Source organism: Salvia miltiorrhiza, unplaced genomic scaffold (genome assembly GCF_028751815.1).
Source record: "Salvia miltiorrhiza cultivar Shanhuang (shh) unplaced genomic scaffold, IMPLAD_Smil_shh original_scaffold_217, whole genome shotgun sequence".
Lineage (NCBI taxonomy): Eukaryota > Viridiplantae > Streptophyta > Magnoliopsida > Lamiales > Lamiaceae > Salvia > Salvia miltiorrhiza.
The window spans coordinates 433,451-454,601 of record NW_026651503.1 but is presented as its reverse complement, the minus strand read 5'-3'; the positions used below and the strand labels follow the sequence as shown (position 1 = coordinate 454,601).

The 21,151-nt window shown below is 36.5% G+C and overlaps 3 protein-coding genes and 1 long non-coding RNA gene across 8 annotated transcripts; 3 read left to right on the top strand and 1 right to left on the bottom strand.

Moving 5' to 3' along the window:
- Positions 1-4,900: 4,900 nt before the first annotated feature.
- Positions 4,901-7,978, top strand: LOC131003509 (uncharacterized). 3 transcript variants are annotated; one of them, XM_057930010.1, is made up of 4 exons: positions 4,901-5,449; positions 6,023-6,454; positions 6,763-7,066; positions 7,740-7,978. In XM_057930010.1, exons 1-4 carry the CDS (start codon positions 5,066-5,068, stop codon positions 7,880-7,882), a joined length of 1,263 nt encoding a protein of 420 aa, XP_057785993.1. In that variant the 5' UTR covers positions 4,901-5,065; the 3' UTR covers positions 7,883-7,978. The 3 variants fall into 3 exon arrangements, with proteins under 3 accessions (XP_057785993.1, XP_057785994.1, XP_057785995.1); XM_057930011.1 differs by having other exon boundaries at positions 4,904-5,449; positions 6,042-6,454; XM_057930012.1 differs by lacking the exon at positions 4,901-5,449 and adding an exon at positions 5,674-5,724 and having other exon boundaries at positions 6,042-6,454.
- Positions 7,970-10,195, top strand: LOC131003510 (spore wall protein 2-like). 3 transcript variants are annotated; one of them, XM_057930015.1, is made up of 2 exons: positions 7,970-8,436; positions 8,852-10,195. In XM_057930015.1, the coding sequence occupies exon 2, from the start codon at positions 8,865-8,867 to the stop codon at positions 9,993-9,995; it is 1,131 nt and encodes a 376-aa protein (XP_057785998.1). In that variant the 5' UTR covers positions 7,970-8,436; positions 8,852-8,864; the 3' UTR covers positions 9,996-10,195. The 3 variants fall into 3 exon arrangements, with proteins under 3 accessions (XP_057785998.1, XP_057785997.1, XP_057785996.1); XM_057930014.1 differs by having other exon boundaries at positions 7,971-8,436; positions 8,839-10,195; XM_057930013.1 differs by having other exon boundaries at positions 7,975-8,436; positions 8,827-10,195.
- A 14-nt stretch (positions 10,196-10,209) lies between these two features.
- On the bottom strand, positions 10,210-13,596 carry LOC131003508 (LRR receptor-like serine/threonine-protein kinase HSL2). The gene is made up of 2 exons (XM_057930009.1): positions 10,811-13,596; positions 10,210-10,729 (listed from the first exon to the last, which is right to left on the bottom strand). Exons 1-2 carry the CDS (start codon positions 13,383-13,385, stop codon positions 10,329-10,331), a joined length of 2,976 nt encoding a protein of 991 aa, XP_057785992.1. The 5' UTR covers positions 13,386-13,596; the 3' UTR covers positions 10,210-10,328.
- A 1,849-nt stretch (positions 13,597-15,445) lies between these two features.
- Positions 15,446-16,074, top strand: LOC131003507 (uncharacterized). The gene is made up of 2 exons (XR_009094705.1): positions 15,446-15,856; positions 16,036-16,074. It is a non-coding gene; the product is annotated as an uncharacterized LOC131003507 (long non-coding RNA).
- Positions 16,075-21,151: the final 5,077 nt, after the last annotated feature.

Here is a 21,151-nt window from a genome sequence, read left to right as displayed (position 1 = left end):
TTCCCTATATATATATATATATATATATATATATATATATATATATATATATATATATATATATATTGCCCCTACATGAGTGAGCTAAAATAAAAACACATTTTAGAATATAAAATATGAATTATTTTCAGCCCTTAGATCATCAAGATCTACGGTTGATTCATCACCTACTAGATGAATTCATGATCTCGAGTTCGAATCCCATAAGTAGCATTTTTTTTTTGCAATTCATACATTTACACAGCAAATTCATACGTATTCTACATAAAATTCATACATTTTAAGTAATTCGTACTCCCTCCGTCCACGAAAAAGAGTCATGTTTCTCCTCTCTTTTTTTGTCCACGAAAAATTTTTTGTCCACAAAAAAGAGTCATGTTTCACTTTTTATACAATTTTACCCTTCTTTGATTTTCATATTTACTTTATTTGCCAAATCGTGAGCACCATCGGGACGTATCTCGTCTTGCGGATAGAGGATTCTCCTCGACTCGGCTCCATTTTCCTACGAGTTTCATTCTTGTATTTTTCAATATTGTTAAGTTCATTGTAATTTATGATCTTCTACATTTCAGTCGCATTGTAATACGTCCGCAAGCTTTATATTTCCAACAATATATTATGTGGATTATGAAAATATTTATAGTATATATATTTCGTAAAAGCTAAGAGATACGAAGTAGTATAGATATAACATATATAAATATAATATCTAAATATTAATTTTACTTCTTTTCTATCTTAATTTTATATATAAAATAATTAAATTATTTAATATCAATAATTATCATTATATTTTATAGGAGTATGTGTTGTTTAGATACAGATCTATTGAGTAATTAGTTTGAATTATTATTATTTTTTCAGAAAAATTAACTTTCATTTGCTTGTATTTTAATTCCAGCTAAATATTGTTTGAGATAATTCCAGCTAAATATTGTACATTAATTTCACATACTATTATTCAATTTCAGTGGTCGTTGTTATTGCATAAATTGTGAGAGAATTAACGCCTACGTCCGCCCGTAGCCGGCCGCCGACTACAGCTTTCGCCCCATATCCAATCCTTGAAACTATCATATTTGTATTGAATTATTTAATAATTGGAATTATCCACTTTCCGGAGAGTAAGCTTATTAGTTAGGTATTAGATACTGTTACATATGACATCCTATTATATTCTTATCTGATATCAAAATGCAGTTAATAATTAGTTGAATGATATCTTAAAATAGGAAGAAAGTGGAGCAGAATTATCATCTTAATAATACTAAGGGTACGTTCACTTTGATGGATGGGAAAAAGATGAATAATAAAAATTTATGCCTTTAAATGTTTCATTTCTTATCTCACATTTTACACAAAAGAGAAGTTCACCATTTTTTCTTCCTTATTTTTATTTCAAGGAGGGATAATATTATCCCTCCTTAAAGTGAATATAAGGAAGAATTCTCTTTTGTGTAAAATGTGAAGGTATAAATTTTTGTTATCTCTCCATTTAGAGGGATAAAAAGCAAACACACCCTAAACATATTTCTTTCTTCTGTTTATTTCAACACCAATTCAGTGATAAAACACGTCTATGAATGGTTAAAAGTTTATTATGATCCATACAACAAAAAATCCCCTCTTAATTATTCTTAGGGAAAAGATAACTATATGCCCTAAAAAAACATTGAAGTTTTAGTTTATGGATCGAAGGAATTCCGGGTACATGTTGGATCACCTATTTCAACATCGTGAAGAAATCGATACACTATTTTTAATAGTGTTAATAGGCAAAAGTGCCCCATTCCTTATTCATATTTTGAAAAATGCCCACCCTTATCATGCAAAGCTATCCATGCCCTAAATTACTAATTAACCCTTAAGTGGGTCAACATCAAATGTAATGATTTCGGTTCTCTCACACAATCTTACACATTTTTGAGTTTCAATGCATTTCTTTACAATAATGACCGAAATGATTTCAATATGTGCATGCAATGATTTTGTAAGTCACTGTATATATATATATAGTGTTCATATCTTTAAATTGTAAATATATCGACCGGACACTAATTAACACTTAAACAATATATTAAATTAAATTCAGCAAAATAGTAAAAATTAATATAAAGATACAAATAGATAGAATACAAACTTTTATGTCGATATATCATCGATCCGGCCGGTAAAATGGCCAGAGAAAATTCCTTGAAGGGGCACGTATCTGAATGCTTGCATTTGAAGTAGACTCGTCTGCTGTCTGATTTGCTGACAGAAAATTCCTTGCCCTGCTTCATGTTCCACAGACCGATTGCAACGATCAGATCATCTTTGCTATTGAAATACATATTCTTTGACAACTCCCGAGGCAGTAGCTGATAATCTTCAATATCAACAAGTGCCGCTGCAGCGTCCAACGGGATAACCGGAACTAACCAATTAGTTAGTTCATCTGCTCCAGGAACCTGTTCGTCATCATCATCGTCGATCTGCAAATTCTGCCAACTTGCATATTCAATCCCCGCCATTCTCACGTTCTCTGGCTCCGACAAGTCTTCAGAGACGCTTGTATCAGTCTCGGCTTCAGACGATGGAACATAATCTTCATCTACATTACCAGCATTCTCCACAAACTGAGGCTCGTACGTATATTGATCATCAGCTGGACCCCAACAACGATCAGTTGTTAGGCGATCGTAACGGTACGGATTTGGCTCATCCCATGAAGGCCAACCCGTTGATTGATCATTACCCCAAGTGACCGACGGTTCAACACTTTGTTGCGCCGGTGAATCTCCGGCTAATAGGTCTAAATAAGCATATCTTTGGATTGCTTCCAATCCGTCCCCACCTTCGAATGTTGCACTGGATTCACCTCCATACCCGGAAGATTGAGGGAGATCGAACGAAGGAACATACACTCCTCAACTGTAATCGTCTTCGACAACATAAATCTCAAGAAAATGTGGCTGGGACGCCAACAACTGAAGCAAATCATTGTCATCGGCAAGAGTATTTTTACTGTATACCCTGCCATTTAATCTCTTCGTCAAATAATACAAGCTGTAATTAGTGCTCAATGAATTCTCCAACATCAGGTGATTTATCATGTACACCGTACTGGCCATTGTGTCTCCGAAAATATGCAAATTCTTAGAAGAGCCGCCGATGTACTCATAACCATTGAAGGCACCTCCATAATTAACCACAAAGTATCTCCCATATTCATTCATCTACAGAAAAAATAATAAATAAATAAATATATGATGTAAAGGGAATAAAATGTTAAAATACAACATATAACATGTTAATACACTCGAAAAACATCTATCCGCCCGGGGAAGTTTCCGAGGAAATGTGTCCGGCCGTGTATTACATGATATATAATTACACACGGCCGGACACATTTTCAAGGACACTTGTCCGGGCGGATACATGATTTTCGAGCATATTAACATGAGTTATGTAGAAATATATATGTATAGAACTAAAATGCAACTAATAATTACTAATTAATACTTTAAAACATGATAGAATGTGCTCTAATTCACATGTATTTCCTTCTAACGTGGCTTTAAATCATAGTATGCTATAATATGCTAATAATTCACATAAGCATATAGGATCAAACAAAACATTGAAAATAAACAATAACCAACTTAAATTACATTTCAAGCGTAAAATGACATACCTTTAAACTTTCGGATGAGAGAATTCACAAATAATAGCTTCACAACTTGAAAAATATTAGAATTTCTAATGAGTTTGAGTGTTTTTTCACTTTGAGTGCTCGGATGAGAGAATTCACTCATATATAAACAAAGATTCCTTCATTTCACGTGAATTTCAATGAAATTAGAGTGTTTAACATGAATACTTTACTGACAAGGCTATTTCACATCATATTTGTCGTTTATCATCAATTTAAAAAAAAAAAATTATGTCCCTTAATTGAAGGCTAATTAATCGATGGAATATAAATACAAAAAATTAACACAATCTATATTAGCACTCAAAACACACATCGGAACCAAAAAAACATCTGTCCGACTGGAACATATATACATCCGACCGATGAAACCTTATGTCCGGTTGGACACTTTATTTTTCCGGTCGGACAGGTTTTTTTTTTCCAATGTGTGTTTTGAGTGCTAATATCGATTGTGTTAATTTTTAGTATTTATATTCCATTGATTAATTAGCCTACGATTTACTTGTAAAACCTTCGATTTTAATTCAAAAATAAATAAATATTATTTTTTCTGTCAGTCTTTCACATGTTCCAACACTTATTTGACCGATTTCAACACTTAAATTGATGAATTGATATTTTTCTTACACTTTAACAACTTTTGTCATAGATGTGTAAGAACTTTTGCGGAAAACAATGCACATCCATCACATTCAAAGGGCATTTTCGGTTCTTCACTTATTTAGGGCATGTAGTGCTTTACATAGTAAGAGAGGGCATTTTTCAAATTATTCATAAGAGAAAGGGCACTTTAAATTTCGCCTCTTTTTAATAATATAGGGACTAACTAAAATAGAATGAAATTTATGAAGAAATTCACGATCAAGATTATTACTACCACAAGATTATATAAAACATAATTAACTATCATTTAGCGATATATATTACTCCCTCCGTCCCAAACGAAATGTCCTGTTTTCCTTTTTGGGTTGTCCCAAACGAAATGTCATGTTTCCTTTTTTGACAATACACTCTCTCTCTATACTTAATATTTAAATAATTTTCACCAACTCACTTTATCTACTTTATACACATTTCTTAATCTCCGTGCCGAAAAGAAATGAGACATTTCCTTTGGGATGGAGGGAGTATATTAATGTTAATAACATAATTATGCAATCATTTAGACATATGAGTTTTCTTTTGGGCGTAGAAGTTTAAGTAGATATTTTAATTTGATATACATATATAAATATTTCCTTTGGTAATACGCGCGCAATAAATCTATCTGTCTCTGCGCGTTCACTTTCACTCTATGTTTACTTTCTTTCACACTTTCTATAGCATCGCCACCTTGTACCTTGGCAGACACCCGCTTGTACTTTCATGGCGTCGCCCGAGGCCTCCCTCTTGCTCCACCCCGAAACCGAGCTCGACCAATCCCTAACCACTCTGGAAAAATTCCTCGGCCTCCTGGGCTTCTGCCAGCATACTCTCCTCCGTGCCACGCTCTCGTGGCTAGCCTTCTTCCTCCTCGCCGTCGCTCTTCCGCTCGCCGAGATCGAGCTCTCCAGATGTTCCGCGTGCGAGAAGCTAGAGATCGAGACCTTCGAGCTCGAAATTCTCGTCTCGCGAGCGGTGGTCGCCGCCGTTTCTCTTCTCTGTGTGTCGCGGAATCTGCGCAAGTACGGAATCCGAAAGGCGCTCTTCGTCGACCGATGCCATGGCCGCATGACGCAGTTTCGGAAACACTATATTCAAAGAATTCGTGTAAGATTTTTTGTGATTACCTAAATTCCTGCTAGTTTGGTAGTCACCCGACTTTCTTCTTTTTTTCAATCGATTAGGCCACGTCAGTTTTTTCCTGTTTTCTTTCCTTTTCGTTTATTTAAGCCTAATTTAGTTTCCTATTGAGGTAATTAGTTTAATTTGGCTAATGCCGCGAGAAATTCATGTTTTATATTGTGCATCATGTTGAATAAATATTAGCACATCCACTTCTTGTTTGAAAAATATGTTTTTGATGTTCGAAACCAGGTTAGAAGGTGAGAAGTATTCATGTTCTCTCTTAAGTTTGCTAATGGTCTTGTTCAAAAAAGAGAAAATATGCTAATGATCCTTTTCATAAATATTGGTCTGAAGTTTGGACCATGTCTTTACTTGTACGCTGATAATGTGATTTATTTGACTAAAATCCGATGTTTGTGCGATGTGTTTCAGTGATGATCACAACAAAATGCTTCCTTTGTTGTTGTTATTGTTGTGTGTTTATTTTTTTAATTTTATTTTCTTGTGAGATGATCTCTTGGAATGTTAACTTAATTCATTCTCAATTTTGATCAGGTATTTTACTGCTTATTAGGTTCATGGTTTGGGGTGTGCTTTGTATTGAAGGCCGGTCGCGAGGTTGCTCGTCTGATGTATCTGCACAATGGTTCTTGGTGGCTGTCTATTATCTTGTTCTTAGTTTGCTTGTTATCTTGGTCGTATTTGACACTGCTATTTCTATCTGGATGTGCTTTGTTTAATTTGGCGGGGAATTTGCAAATAATACACTTCGAAAACTATGGGAAAGTTCTTGAGAAAGATTTGGATGTTTCTCTCTACATCGAGGAGCACATGACTCTAACCTTCGATTTATCAAAGATAAGTCACAGGTTCCGAATCTTTCTTCTTCTGGAGTTCTTGATTGTCACAGCAAGTCAGTTTGTCACATTATTGCAGGCAACAGAAAATCAGGGCATCATCAATCTCATCAATGGAGGTGATTTTGCAGTAAGTACCTTGTTTCTTTTTAGAGATTCTACAATGTAAGAGGTAACTATGAAATCTCGTATTGATAATTTGATCGTGTAAGTTGAATTTTCTGATTCGCTTAATGTTTGGTTGTTAATGACTTCACAGACTCACAGTTCTTCAAAATAATTCTGACGAGCTTTAATATATCAAGTCTCACAAAACATACCATTTTAGGGGGACTTCTAAAATACAAGATTATATTGGCTCTTGTCTATATATTTGCTGGTGATCTGTAAGCTTGATACAATTTTGATTCATTGGTTTGCTAATTCTGTTATATGAAGGTCCTATCGATTGTTCAATTAGTTGGAATCCTTCTCTGTCTGAGTGCAGCAGCTAAGATTTCTCACAGAGCCCAGAGTCTTGGCTCAGTTGCTAGCAGATGGCATGCATTAGTTACTTGCAATTCGAATGATGGTTTGGGTTCTGGAAATGTCGACAATGGTGGAAATGCTGAAGCCCATCCTTCTGGTTCATTATCTTTTAATTGTTCAGAAAGTGATTTGGAATCTGCTGATTACATGCCTCTGCCGACAAATATACACCCCACCCCTTCTAACTCTTCATATCAAAGGAGACAAGCTTTTGGTATGTACTTCTACTCATAATTATCTGAGCATGATTACATTATCTTGTAATGGGTAAACCTAAACCTCACGAAACAACCTTACAGTTTGCATAACAACTTTAGATTATCTACTGTAGTTTTTTATAACAGAACCAATAGCTAAGTTATCCATTAATCGGTGATGTTAAGTTGGCATCAAATGCTCTAGAAATGCCATTTCCACCTCCCACCGTAAGATTGTTTTAGGGCGGTTACAACTTTTGAATCTCTAGGGTTGGCTAAATAATGAACCTGGACATGTGCAGTACAGTAGAGTTATGATACACAGATAATTATTTAGTTATGCAGATTTACACTCTAGTCTAGTATAGCATCTCAATTGTTATTAAGTATGTTATATATATAAGCAACATATACATGTCAGTTGAAAGGTCACCTTTATTGGCATTGCTTGACAAAATAGAAAACTCGAAAGTGATAACTTGTTCAGCTGTCTGCATTTGTTGTTTCTGTTGAAAAAAAGAAATTTCATTGAGTTGACACTGTTCTGCTATTTTACCTCTTCTACTTCTTCTTCCCTATCCAAAATATACTAGTTGCTAGTTGAATTTATGATTATTGGTATTCCATTATCGTTTTTAAGTTACATGATGGCAATAAAAATCTAGTTCTGATTGTGACATTAATTTGTAGTTACATACGTGCAATCCAACACGGGTGGATTCACAATCTTCGGATGGATCGTGGATCGTATGCTGATCAATACAATCTTCTTCATTGAGCTATCCCTCGTCTTCTTCGTTCTCGGCAAGACCATCACTGTCACAGTCAGATAAACATTTCCAATATCTGAAACCCCCCTTTTATTACATGGGGTAACTTAGAAGTTACAACAGTTGACATTAGATGAATATGAAATTTTTAGTTGATAATTCGTGTCTCATCCGTGTTTTTTTATAATGATCCGATACTTTTTAAGTATGTTTTCTTTCCTTTTATGCAATGAGGCTACTTCTTATATAGTTTTTTAATTTTAGTTTTGGAATATACCAAAATTAGATAGGAATCATAAAGTAGAGAATTTTATCCGACCCCCACGAATGGAAGTGGGGCCACCATCACCCTACATTATCAATACTTGTAAGCATTACGACGCATATGTGGCATCGGTGATGCAAATTCATGCTCTATTTCTGGTATTCACCAAGATTTTCATTTTCAATCGCTCAACTTATTTTGCGAGTTTCCAAAGCTTCTCATTTTTTTTCTAATTATTTAGAAAATTGTTAAAGAAACTTGTCCTTCACATGTTCTCTACGTGAGAATGCACATTTCTGCGATCGAATATATATGCATAATCTCCCACAAACAAGAATCTACACAGCTTCAGGTATATTGTTTCTCCTCTTTATAACCATACATCATCCCTAAAATAACAATCCTTGATTTTTTTTTTTTTTCTTATTCAATATTCAGCAATCTTTCTCATGTAATGTAATGAGAAATCAGCGATTATGCATCTGTGTAAATGGTTTGACGTTGGAATTCAATGGTTTGAGAATCGAGAAATCGGCAACGAGCAAATCATATTGAAGATATTTCTTAATGCATCTTGTATCTCATGAATAACTTAATTAATCTGCATTTTATATACCTGCCTATATGTATCATCTTATTTGTTCTGCTTAGAAGATACATTTTCCTACCATTATCAACAATATCTGATGCCTGTTTTATGCATGACTCTAACATGAGGCTGTTGGTTGGTATATTCTTGCAGATTTATGATTAGTTTGGATCCGTAGTTAAGGTGCAAGGATGTTGAGGCAATCACCTCGCAGAAATCAGAGGAGCAGAGGGATGAAGGTGAAGCATGTGTTGCAAGTGTCTTTGCTCCTCGGGGTTTGCATCTGGTTGGTGCTTTACCAGATGCCTCACCCCAACAATGGCGAATCGTTTTCTCAGCATGGAATCAAACTCTCACAGAAGCTGCGCAGTGCCAGCGATATCAAGTTGGGGAGGAAGGATCTAAAGCCGAGGACGACAACACTAGTGGAAATCGAGGATGGGAAGCAGAAAGAGGGCCAAAACGCCAAGACAGATGGTGATGACATGGAAACTGAGAAAAAAGATGTGGAGGAGAAGAAAGATGGAGGTGACAAGGAAACAGAGAAAAAAGATGGGGAGGAGAAGGAGAAGCAGAAGCAGAAGCAAGATGGTGGTGACAAGAAAACAGATGGGGAGGAGAAGAAGCAGAAGCAAGATGGAGGTGACAAGAAAGCAGAGAAAAAAGATGGGGAGAAGAAGAAGCAAGATGGTGTCGACAAGGAAACAGAGAAGAAAGATGGTGATGACAAGGAAAAGGAGAAGAAGAAGCAGAAGCAAGATGGTGATGACAAGGAATCGGATAAAAAAGATGGTGATGGCAAGGAAAAAGATAAGAAGAAGCAGAAGCAAGATGGTGATGACAAGGAAACAGATAAAAAAGATGGCGATGGCAAGGAAAAAGAGAAGAAGAAGCAGAAGCAAGATGGTGATGACAAGGAAACAGATAAAAAAGATGGCGATGACAAGAAAAAAGAAAAGAAGAAGCAGAAGCAAGATGGTGACGATAAGGAAACAGAGAAAAAAGATGAGGCTGAGAAGAAGAAGCAAGATGGTGCTGACAAGGAAGCGAAGAAAAAGAAGCAGAAGCAAGGTGGTGATGACAAGGAAGGTGGAGATAAGGAAACGGAGGGCAAGGATGACGATGCTGAAGAAAGCAAGGGCAAAGATGTCAAGAGCGGAAAGAGCAAAGAAACCGAGGAAGAAGAAAATGAAGACGACATGAGTTCAAAGAAGGGCCCTGGTAAGCTAAGGAAAAAGGGAACCACTGAAGATTACTATTCCTCACCAAGAACAGCTGGAGCTCAGCCTCCATCCTCAAAACTTGGAAAATACTTCCCATGAGACATCTCATAATTAATGAGATTGTCAAGTAGACTTCTTTTTCCCATCTTGTAGATGCTAATATTTTATAATTTTTTGTGTGTGCATTTTAGTTAGGAGAGTGGATTTGTAAAATCCTAGTAGATATTGCCTACTAATGGTGTATTGTAATTGTATTGGATGCTGATTCACAAAATAATAAAAGCTCCAAGTTATTAGTAGTTGGTGTTGAAACTTGGCAGAAATTCAGAATTTCAAATCATCAGTAGCATAAAAATGAAGCTTATAGACAACAAACATTATGCTAGTTGAAGAAAACATATCATACATTGAGTAGCTACTGAGTTTAAGCCATCAACAGTATTCATATTTATTTGATGCTGAATGTTTTGAGTAGGAACGAGTGGCGGAATGTTCCTTGAGCAATTCGACGACCCGTCTCATGGAGGGCCTGCTGGTGGGCAGTTCAGCAGTGCAAGATAAGGCCACATTAAGAAGCTTCTCAGCCTCTGCGTAGTCGACTGAAGATGCATCCATCCGTGGATCCAACACCCGATCCAAACTAGTGATACTGGTGCTCCCAGTCGCGCTTTCCCCATCACACCACACTGCTTCTCGCGTTACCCACTTGACAATGTTGTTGTTCTCACCCAGGGATACATCATTGGCCCTCTTACCCGTCATCAGCTCCAGCAGCACCACCCCGAAGCTGTACACGTCGCTCTTCTCCGTTACTCTCGCTGTGTACCCGTATTCTGCAGCACAAATACATGATTCCTCTTTACTATAATTCAAGAGCATATGTTATATCAAAATTATACAAGGGACCAACTCACCTGGTGCAATATAGCCGTAAGAGCCGGCTACACGCGACATGGCTTCATCCCCCTGCTTCAACGTCTTGGCCAGCCCAAAATCAGCTACTTTCGGTCTGAACTCCTCATCCAACAATATGTTGTTGGGTTTGACATCCCTGTGCACAATCGCGGGCACGCAGTCGTGGTGCAGATAGGCGAGGCCCTGAGCAGCCCCGACTGCAATGGCGAACCTCTTAGGCCAGTCGAGCACCAAGCCGGCCTCGTCTCCTCCGTACAAGACATCTCCTAAGCTCCCATTCTCAACATAATTGTACACCAGCACCCTGAAATCCTCACCAACGCAACTAAACAGCAGTTTGACAATGTTGCCATGCCTAATCCTTCCCAATGTTTCCACCTCCGCTCTCAACATTCCATCTGCCTCTGCTACTCCCTTGGGCTGCCAGAACCTCTTGGCCGCCACCGTCTGCCCGCTCTTCAGCCTGACCCGGTACACCTGACCCGACCCTCCAGACCCGATAAGGTTTTCATCGGTCAAGGAGGCCAGAACTTGCTCCTCCTCGAACCCAACCCTCTGGAACGAAGTGATCTTCCATGGCTTCCGACTTCTGCTGCCAAAGATGATGGACTTCTTTGTCTTGTAGACGAGCCAAACTAGTGAAATCACGAGTGTGAATGCGAGAACTGAGAGAAGCACCACCATGACCAAGCTCACGGGCTTCGGCCTCGAGCAAGGAGGCAGAGGCCCAAGATCCGGACTGCATAAATCCGGATTTCCCATAAGACTTGACATAAAAAACTTTGTATCAAAAGCAATCGGCACTCTACCACGGAGCCTATTGTTAGACACATTGAACTCGTTGAGCTTCAGTTTTGTCAGCTCCGCCGGAATCTCACCCGAAAGAAAATTATTAGAAAGATTCAAGAACGTTAGCACCGGCAAATCGCCCAACTCACCCGGGATTTCACCGGAAAATTGATTTTCGGATAAATCCAACTGTGTTAACTCGCCCCAAGACGACACGCCTCTCGGGATTTCGCCGGTGAGCCTATTACCTTGAATGTGGAGTTCCTGCAACTTGACCATATCAGTAATACAGGAAGGCAGCTCGCCGGAAAGCTGGTTCCGGCTCGAATCTATTTTCCTCAGCTCCTGAAGACCGCAGATTTCAGCCGGGAAGGTGCCGGAAAACTTGTTGCCGGATATCAACAACTGTTCCAGAGATTTTGCAGCCGAAATGGAGCTCGGAATAGAGCCTTCCAACATGTTGTCGCTGAGGTCGATGTACTGAAGATGGCTGAATCCCCAAAATCCATCAGGTAAGGCTCCAGATAGCTGATTTTCTTGAATTCTTACGTATGTTAAACTGCTGCATTCACCGCATGATGCTGGTATTCTGCCGGAAAGCCTGTTGCCGAAAACTATCAAACTCTGCAGCTTCTTTCTGTTGCACAAATTCTGAGGCAATGAGCCTTCCAAATTGTTGTTGGAAACGTCGATTTCTTCCAAATCCGAATTCATACCCAACGATTCCGGTATTGCGCCTGACAGATTGTTGTTGAATAGTCTTAGCTCGATGAGGTTTGGATTCTTAGCTAGGATTTCTGGTATTTCTCCGTCTAAGAAATTGTCATTCAGATGCAACGACTGGAGCTGCAACAAGCCTGCTAGTGTTTCTGGAATTCGCCCTGTGAGATTGTTTTCCGACGCATCGAAGCGGCGCAAAGAAGTGAGATCGGAGAATGTATCCGGAAGTTCGCTGGAGAACTGGTTGCCGAACAATTCGATTTGCTCTACGTTCTTCAGCCGGCCAATGGTGCTGGGAATCTTTCCGGCGAGATTGTTATTCGACACGTCGAAGTTCTTAATGGAGGCGAGATCGCCGATGGATTCAGGAATTTCTCCGATGAGGTTTGTGTACATCGATTCGAACCACTCGAGCTTCGCCAGCCGTCCGATATTGAAAGGCAGCGAGCTCGGAACGAACTGATTCACAGACAGCACGAGATGAGTTAACTCGGTCAGATTGGAGAGGAACTCCGGTATCGATCCGTTGAGCAGGTTTGAGCCGAGTATGAGGACCTGCAGTCTCGGCAGATTGACGAAGCTAGCCGGAATCTCGCCGGAGAAATTGTTGTAGGAGAAATCCAGCACCGTGAGGTTCGAGAACTGCACCGGGAACTCCGGCAGGCTGCCGACGAAGTTGTTGTAGGAGAGGTTGAGGGCTACAATGTGGGAGCAGAGAGCAATCGTGTCGGGAGTAATGCTGCCACCGAAACTGTTTCCGGTTAGGTTGATGTACCGCAGCGACGAAATCCGGCAGAAGTCGGTGGGGAAGTTGCCGGAGATGTTGAAACCAGAGAGATCGACGGCGAAGACGCTGCGGTTGCCGGCATGGCAGGCAATGCCGGTCCAGGTGCATGGCGAGTCGGGGGCTGAGTCGACCCAGTTGACGAGTGCGCCGAGCGGGTCGTGGAGCTGGGCGTCCTTGACCCGGATGAGGATGGCGGCGTCTCTGTTGTTGGAGGAATTCGCCACACCACACAAAGTGATCAACAACAGAGCTTTTGTGAGGAGCTCATGATTATTCATTTTGGTTGAAGAATGATTGCAGCTTTCATTGCATAATTATTTGTTGTTTATGTTTATGATTAGATAATAATTAGGATTATTTATGTAAGGATGTGGTTTAATCTCGCCGGTCAGAGGGAAAGGAGTCAAAGCCGGCGGATTCGAAATTTCCAATTGGTCGTATTAATTTTCTTCCCTTTTTTTTTTTTTTTTTTAATGTCTTTCAGTTTTTAATAGTTACAAATTCAAAGTATATCCATTATAAATTATATATATATATATATACATATAAAGTTAAAAATAACATTCAAAATAATTTGATGCAGAATTCAACCAAGCCATCAAACATTAACTACAGGAGTACAACTTATCCAAAAAGAAAATTCATGAATTCTAAATCACTATTCATGATCTTTTGTGTTATATGAGACGATAAAAGATGATGATGTCGGATGGAAAGTAAATTTTAAGTTCACAAAAGACAATGAATCATAGTATTATTTTTCCTATTATATATGATTGTAATTGCATTACTTTCCAACACAATAGCTGTATAGTTCCTTTTATAATACAAAATATCATGTCATAAATATATTATAAAGATAAATTGCACGATAAACAAGAACTAAAAAAGTACATGCTAGATCAGTATTCAAATAAAAACTACAAAATCACGATTCACTATCAAAAAAATTCACTAATGACATGAAGTTTGGTATCTATTATATGTGTTATAAAAATTAGTGACATTTGATGATATAATTAATTATCAATAGTTACACTTTTAAATGCCACTAATTTTTATAACACGAATATTAGCTACCAAACCTTATGTCACTACTAAAAACCTTTTTTGAAGTGATGAAATGAGAGTTAAACTCAATACTTTTTTTAAGAAGAGTCTTATAATACTTCAACATTACCACTTAATTGTTGAAACATAAGTGCAATGAGGTCTTGTTCTAGTGGCAAGTCGAGACACCCAAAAACTCTCATTTGTGAGAGGTCTTGGATTCAATCCCGCTTGACGACGATGTTTTCCCACTTTATGTGGTAATGTATTGTTGTATTATATTGTTTGGTACTGTGGTCCTACACACAGGATGAGAACGCCTACATGCGGTGATGTTGAGTGGTGTTGAGAACTCGTCTACGTGCGGGTTGCACAATTGATTATATTCATAACTTAAAAAAAATTGTTGAAACATAAGTTACTATTGAGTAACAAATTACACATATTTTATCATATTGATATCATCGTATATAAAGGTTGTTTTTCATTAAACGAAAATAATGAAATATTTATATCCACAAGAAAACGACTAGAACTCTATCGAAAGTGGATTTATTTAAGCCTTGAGGCCAATACAATTGCACTATAATACTCAATTCGTTTTAATTCAATAGGCCATAAAGTTTGGATACGAATGTTAATAAACGAATAATGTATAATAAAATAGGAGAGAAATTAACTTTCTTTAAGAATATATTTATCCAAAAAATAGAAGAGAGAAATGGAAATATTATTTGTTGAATGAAATGAGAAATAAATATGTATGGGCCATAATAGCATTTGATGTAAATAATGAATTATGTAAAAATATTTATTATGTATGAAATTTTTATTTTAAAAATATGAAATTAAAATATATAAATTAAAAAATGATAACCTATTAAATTGGGATGGATGATATCCATTGTGTGCTTATTCTAATCATGCACCAAATTTGGCGTGACTAGAAAATTAGTCGAAAAGAAAAAGGGGAAACGTGGATAAGAAAAATAAGTCAAAAGAGAGAATGTGAAGTGAATACCCTGAATTTCGTGTACACGCACATGGGGGGTGTGGGATCTTCAAGATTTGCTATGCTAATGATTTTGTTCTCAATCATGAGTCAAAGTACGTGCTCCATCCGTCCCAATAAAAGTGGCCACATTTCCATTTTGGTTTGTCCCACTAAAAGTGACAACTTTATTAAAATATAAATGTTTAGTACTCCTATTTAATTAAGTTTAATTAAAATTTTAAGTAAATTTAAACCCTAACACACACACAAATCTCACACACTCAGCGCCTCCCTCAAACCCTCTCCCTCTTCTGTCTTCTTCTCCGGCGGACGGCCGCCGCCCCGCCCCGCCCTCTCGACTGCACTCTCCGGCCGACGGCGCCACCGCCGCTGCGCCACTTTCCTCTCTCTTCCTCACTCTTCTCTTCTCCCTTGCTCAGAACGAACAACCAAGATCCGCCCAGCCAGAGCTCGGAGCCGATGTCGAGGCGATTTGGAGAGGGCGAGAAGCGACGCGACGGCACCGTCGATTTGCGCCACCACGTTTCGATTTTGAGGACTGATCTTGGTGATGGTGGCTAGGGTTTGCAGCGCCTCGAACAAATCCGACCCAACTTCTTGTGATTTGAAGGCGCCGCCGCCCACCTCCATTATCTTCCCTTAATCTCCCTCTCTGTCAGCTACGACCGCCGGCTTCGTCGTGTGGTAGCCGGAAATCGAGTTTTACTTTTGATTTCAATTTCGATTTTCTTTTGATTTTCTGCTTCATTTTCTGTTTTCGATTTATATTGTTTCATTTTCTGCTTTCGAGGTGTTGATTGCTGCAATTAGTCAAGTGATGATAAAGAGCAACAAGTGTTTAATTTGGTTGATGAAATTTGCAGATACTTGGTGAAATTTGCAGGTACAGTGTTGAGCCAAAATGTTTGGGGACGATGCAGCAGAAGCATCTGACGAGGGCATCAGTTTCTTAATTTTGGGGGCAATTTCTTAATTTTGATGGGCCATACTCAATTAAAACATAACCTTCAATGTCTTAATCTCCGTGCCGAAAAGAATGTGGCCACTAATATTGGGACGGAGGGAGTAGTAATTTTACAAGCACCGAATCACGTTGTAAATAAAAATAACACGTGAGGTGACATTTCCTTGAGTAACTATTAGGATTAATGATCGAATCTATTCTAATCTTTACTCATTTTATCAATTTTATTTTAATTTATGAAATTTATTAGCATAATCTTAACCTTTAGCAATTTTATTAATTCTATCTTAACTTTTTCAATTAATTAATTATATCTCAATCCTTTTAACTTGTATCAATTTTATCAAAAGGATGTTTTTATACGAACATTCGTATGATGCGGACCTCTTACGTACTCTACTAAGACACTTGTAAATATTTTATTAAAGTATATTAGTGGTCAGCACTATATTAACGGCTGTACATGATGATTTGTAATTTTTCAATAATTTTTACGATAATTATTTTATAATAAAATAAAATATTAATATCCTCTATCCAACTTATTTTTTGGAGTTAAATAATAGGTCATTCTCTGGCACGTCATGTCACAACTCGATCTCTGAAGTGAAATTCCACAATGGAATTTATATAATTTGAAAAGGTTATGATAAAACTAGTAAAGTTCAAATGTATGAATAGAATTGATACAATCACTAAAAAGTTGAGTTACAATTGATAAATTTCAAAGATTGATATAACACTGATAAAACACAAAAACATGGCACACCAAGCCACATCTATGCAATTGGGACTCCACGCCACAAATCAGACTTGACCAGTGTCCAAATTAATTCGTTCAAAGTCTCATTTATTTTTATAAAAAGGCCCATCTATTTTTAAAAAACAATCTCATTTGCTTTGAAGAAAAATCATATTTGAATTGAAGTAGTATCATTTATGCAGCTCCTGCTTTGTGTGCATAATTTTATTTTTTATTTTTCATTTTTTTAAAAGTCTTACTTGCTTTTAATAAAAGTCTCATTTGCTTTGAAACAAAATTTTATTTATGTAATTAATATGGCTCATACTGTGTGCATAATTTCATTTGTTCTTTAAAAATATTTCCGTTGCTTTACAAAAATCTTACTTTGATGAAAAAATGTCTCATATGCGCAATTCGATTACTTCTTTTTGTACATATTTTTATTTTTATTTTTATTTTTTTTAAATCTTATTTACTTCAATAAAAGTCTCATGTATTTTAAAATTTTCGTTTGCTTAAGATTTTTTTATTTATTTAAGTAATATAATTAATGGCGGATTAGGCGAGTCAGGGGTCAGGCAAAAAGCACAGTGCCCCAGCCGCATGTTTACGTTACAACACCCAATTCCAAATACGTCTCTTAATTTGATTTTACTAAAGAAATGTCTAAATTTGATAATATATATAGTACTATAAAATATCCAGACGAAGGGAACAAAACAAAAATGTCTAAATTTGATTTTATTAAAAAAATTCTTTACTTTATTTATTAAACATAAATGTCTAATCGAATGTCGCGAGCGATAGGTGTGGGTTGCTAAACTACTTTCTTGCTTCCGTGTTAATGGTCCTCCTTAAAAAAAGAAAAGAAGAAGAAGAAAGAAACAACCAAAAATACTGTATGTGTTACGTTCCAAACAAATACAATCAATATATGATAAAATACATAAGTTTGATGTGAAGAAAATTGATATATTAATACAATGCTGCAACTTGTCATGAATTAAATTAGTTGAGCGATGTGTTAATTTGTCTCCACTTGTTTCTCTAACATGAATTTTGATATATACTAGTATTTTTTCAACCACGTATATGCTACTATATGACTGCCCTATTAAATGTTAAGACAATGAGACAAAAATAGAAGCTAATACTGTTAGAAAATAACACAAATATATAATCATGGACATAAAAAAATAATAAAAAAATACAAGAATTAGTTATCCAATTCGTTTTTATGAGATTATGTCTGAGGCGATGCCAAAACCAAATTAAAGATTTTGTTTATTACTCCCTCCGTCCCACTATTGTTGTTCCACTTTTCTATTTGGGCCGTGACGCTATTGTTGTCCCATTTTCATATAAGATAAGAAATAACCCTTCAAAAATGTGATCCTACCACTTTTTATCACTTTACATTTTTTTTTCTTAATTACCGTGTTCAAAAGTTTTGGGACAATAGTGAGACGGAGGGAGTATAATTTTTGGATATAAAATATAATGAAAGACAACAATTTAATTATTTATAAGCAATTAATTGAGCTTAGAACTTAAGCCTACCTTCTAACTTGATAATCCAACACATATTTAGGTGTTTTTTTAGCGGTAATATTGTTTTATCGTTAGCTTCTCTCACTATCCAACACTATCATATTGAAACTCGATGATTCAAAATTGTCTATTACTTTCTCTTCGTTTTTGATTAATTATCATTTATCTTATTCAACTATATATACTTAGATCTTAAATTAGCTAAAAATGGTTCCTATTTTATATTCTTAAAATATAAAATAAGAACCATTTTCAACCCTTAAATCATCAAGATATATAGGTGTGCTTCTATTGAGAAACACCCTTAGAGATAGAAATTAGAATAAATCTCCTCCATTGGCTAATTGGTAAAGGACGGCTGAGATCAAGTTATTCTAGTGCTTTAATAATTAAGATTATCATAGGAAAATTCATTTTCTCATTCGTAAGGTCATATTCGTCCGCTTCTGTATATTGTGTTTGTTGAGCTTATTCAAATAATTTTTCTCAGTGTTCGTGTTAAAAATCACTGGTATATTATAACAAAATAAGTATAATGTGTGGAGCAATTAAAGTTATACACGCATTAGATAATTAATTATATAAGTTCATAACAAAATCGCTGGATTTTGTAATATGAACTTTAAAATTATGTTCATTATAATAATATTATACGTGCGTTAGATAATTATATAAGTTCATTACATAATTCGATTATTATATTGTCCATTATTTATTATATCTGTATATTGTGTTTGTGGGGCTTGTTCATAAAATTTTTAGAAGAACTTCATTTGTGTTATCTTCATTCGTGTTCAAAATCGCTTGTATATTATAAAAATAGGTATAATGTGTGGTGCAATTAGTGTTATCTGGTTTTATAATATGAACTTTACAAGTATGTTCATATATATATATATATAGGGTGCCGCTATTCAATGGACTTCCCTTAGTCTATAATATAAGACTAATTTATAACCATAGATTGTAGATGATCTACGGCTGGATTTTAATTAAAATCTTGTGTAGAGTGCATTTGATAAACTAAATTATGCAAGCCGAATTATGACATAGGGGTAAAATCGGCCACTCGAATTTGACTCCCTAAATTCTCTATATGGCAGTTCCGATTCTATAGCATCAATTAAAAGTAATATTAAGATTTGCAATGATTACTTGTAAATATGTTCAATGGAGTGACGAAATCATGGTAGTAAATGAATTACACCTAAAAGTTCACCGAATCATTTTGAGGATTTGAGATAAATTTGAATTTTTCTTAATCTTGTATACTCAAAATAATTATTATCCTCTGAATCAAAAAAAGATTGTTCATCTTCCCACACTCAACACAAAGCTCCATGCGAAAACAAGGGTTTCCGTTCATCCCCTCCAAGTTGACTGATAAACTCGCCGACCTTAACGCGCCGTCCGTTAGCAAGGCGACGTAAATGGCAGGAAGCAAGTCTAATACAACGGGTGAGATGACCGATTGTTCTAGATTAATTTGATCTTCTCTTCCATGTCTACACTCATTTGGTTTCGATTCTCAATCCAATTAAATCTTCAAACGAAGAGGCGACGCAGTGGTTCTGGTGGTCGGCGTAGGTGGAGGAAGGCTGGCGCGGTGGTTCTGAATCGAGTAGGCGCGTTGACGACGCGCGGGTTGGTGTCTGGACGGCGCAGCAGTTGCACATGAAGACGGTGGTGGACTGGCGTGAGCTGTGGTGGTGGCGGCGGCACTACTGATCGCCGTCTGAATCTGACGGCGACGCTGTGTGCAGGAGCGACGCACGATGAGGAGGAAGCGGCACACGGCGTTCAACCATTTGCTGTCCCCGAGTTCCACCTTGACGATACTTCATTCCCGCCCACAGTCCCCTGCTTGGCCCTACGGATCCCCCATACAAAGGTCCTCATTTTCAGTCCTCAAGAACACGATGGAATCCCCCGCCACATCCTTGCCCAAGATCGTCTGCACAGGCAGCTCAGTCGAATTATTTCCATGAATTATTTATTGTTTATGTATGAATTATTTGTAATTCACGGCTGTTCCATTTTTTGTGTATTGTATAGTTCATTTAATAAATGAAAAAATTCATACAGATTTGTGGCTGAAGAGTATGATGAGTTCCTGATTGCATGAATTGTTTTTGATTTATGTATGAATCATTTGTTTTCATTAAAATACGCATCTATTGCATGAATTATTTTTGGTTTATGTATGAATTTTTATGTTTTGGATTAATCTGATTGCATGATTTATTTTTGGTTTATGTATGAATTATTTATTTTAGTCTCACCCTATATCTGTTGCATGAATTATTTTTGGTTTATGTAAAAAATTTATTTGTTGCATGAATTATTTCTGATTGCATGAATCTTTTTTGGTTTATGTGTGAATTATTTGTTTTAGCCTCACTTTATATCTGTTGCACGAACTATTTTGGGTTTATGTATGAATTTTTATTTGTAGAAAGAATAAGAGAAATTTGATTAAATGTAATAAAATGTCAGTAATAATTCATACATTGTTAATGCAAAATTCGTACAAAGATGCTAGCAAAATTCGTACAGAGTTGTTAGAAAAATTATTTAGTAATAATTACTGTATGAATTCTAAATTAAAACGGTAAGAATAATGCATGATCAGTAGAAATATCTAAGAATTAAGTGAAGATTTTTTAACTTACTTTTACGTGTATTATTTAGTGAAGGTTTTTAATTTTGGAATGTTTGT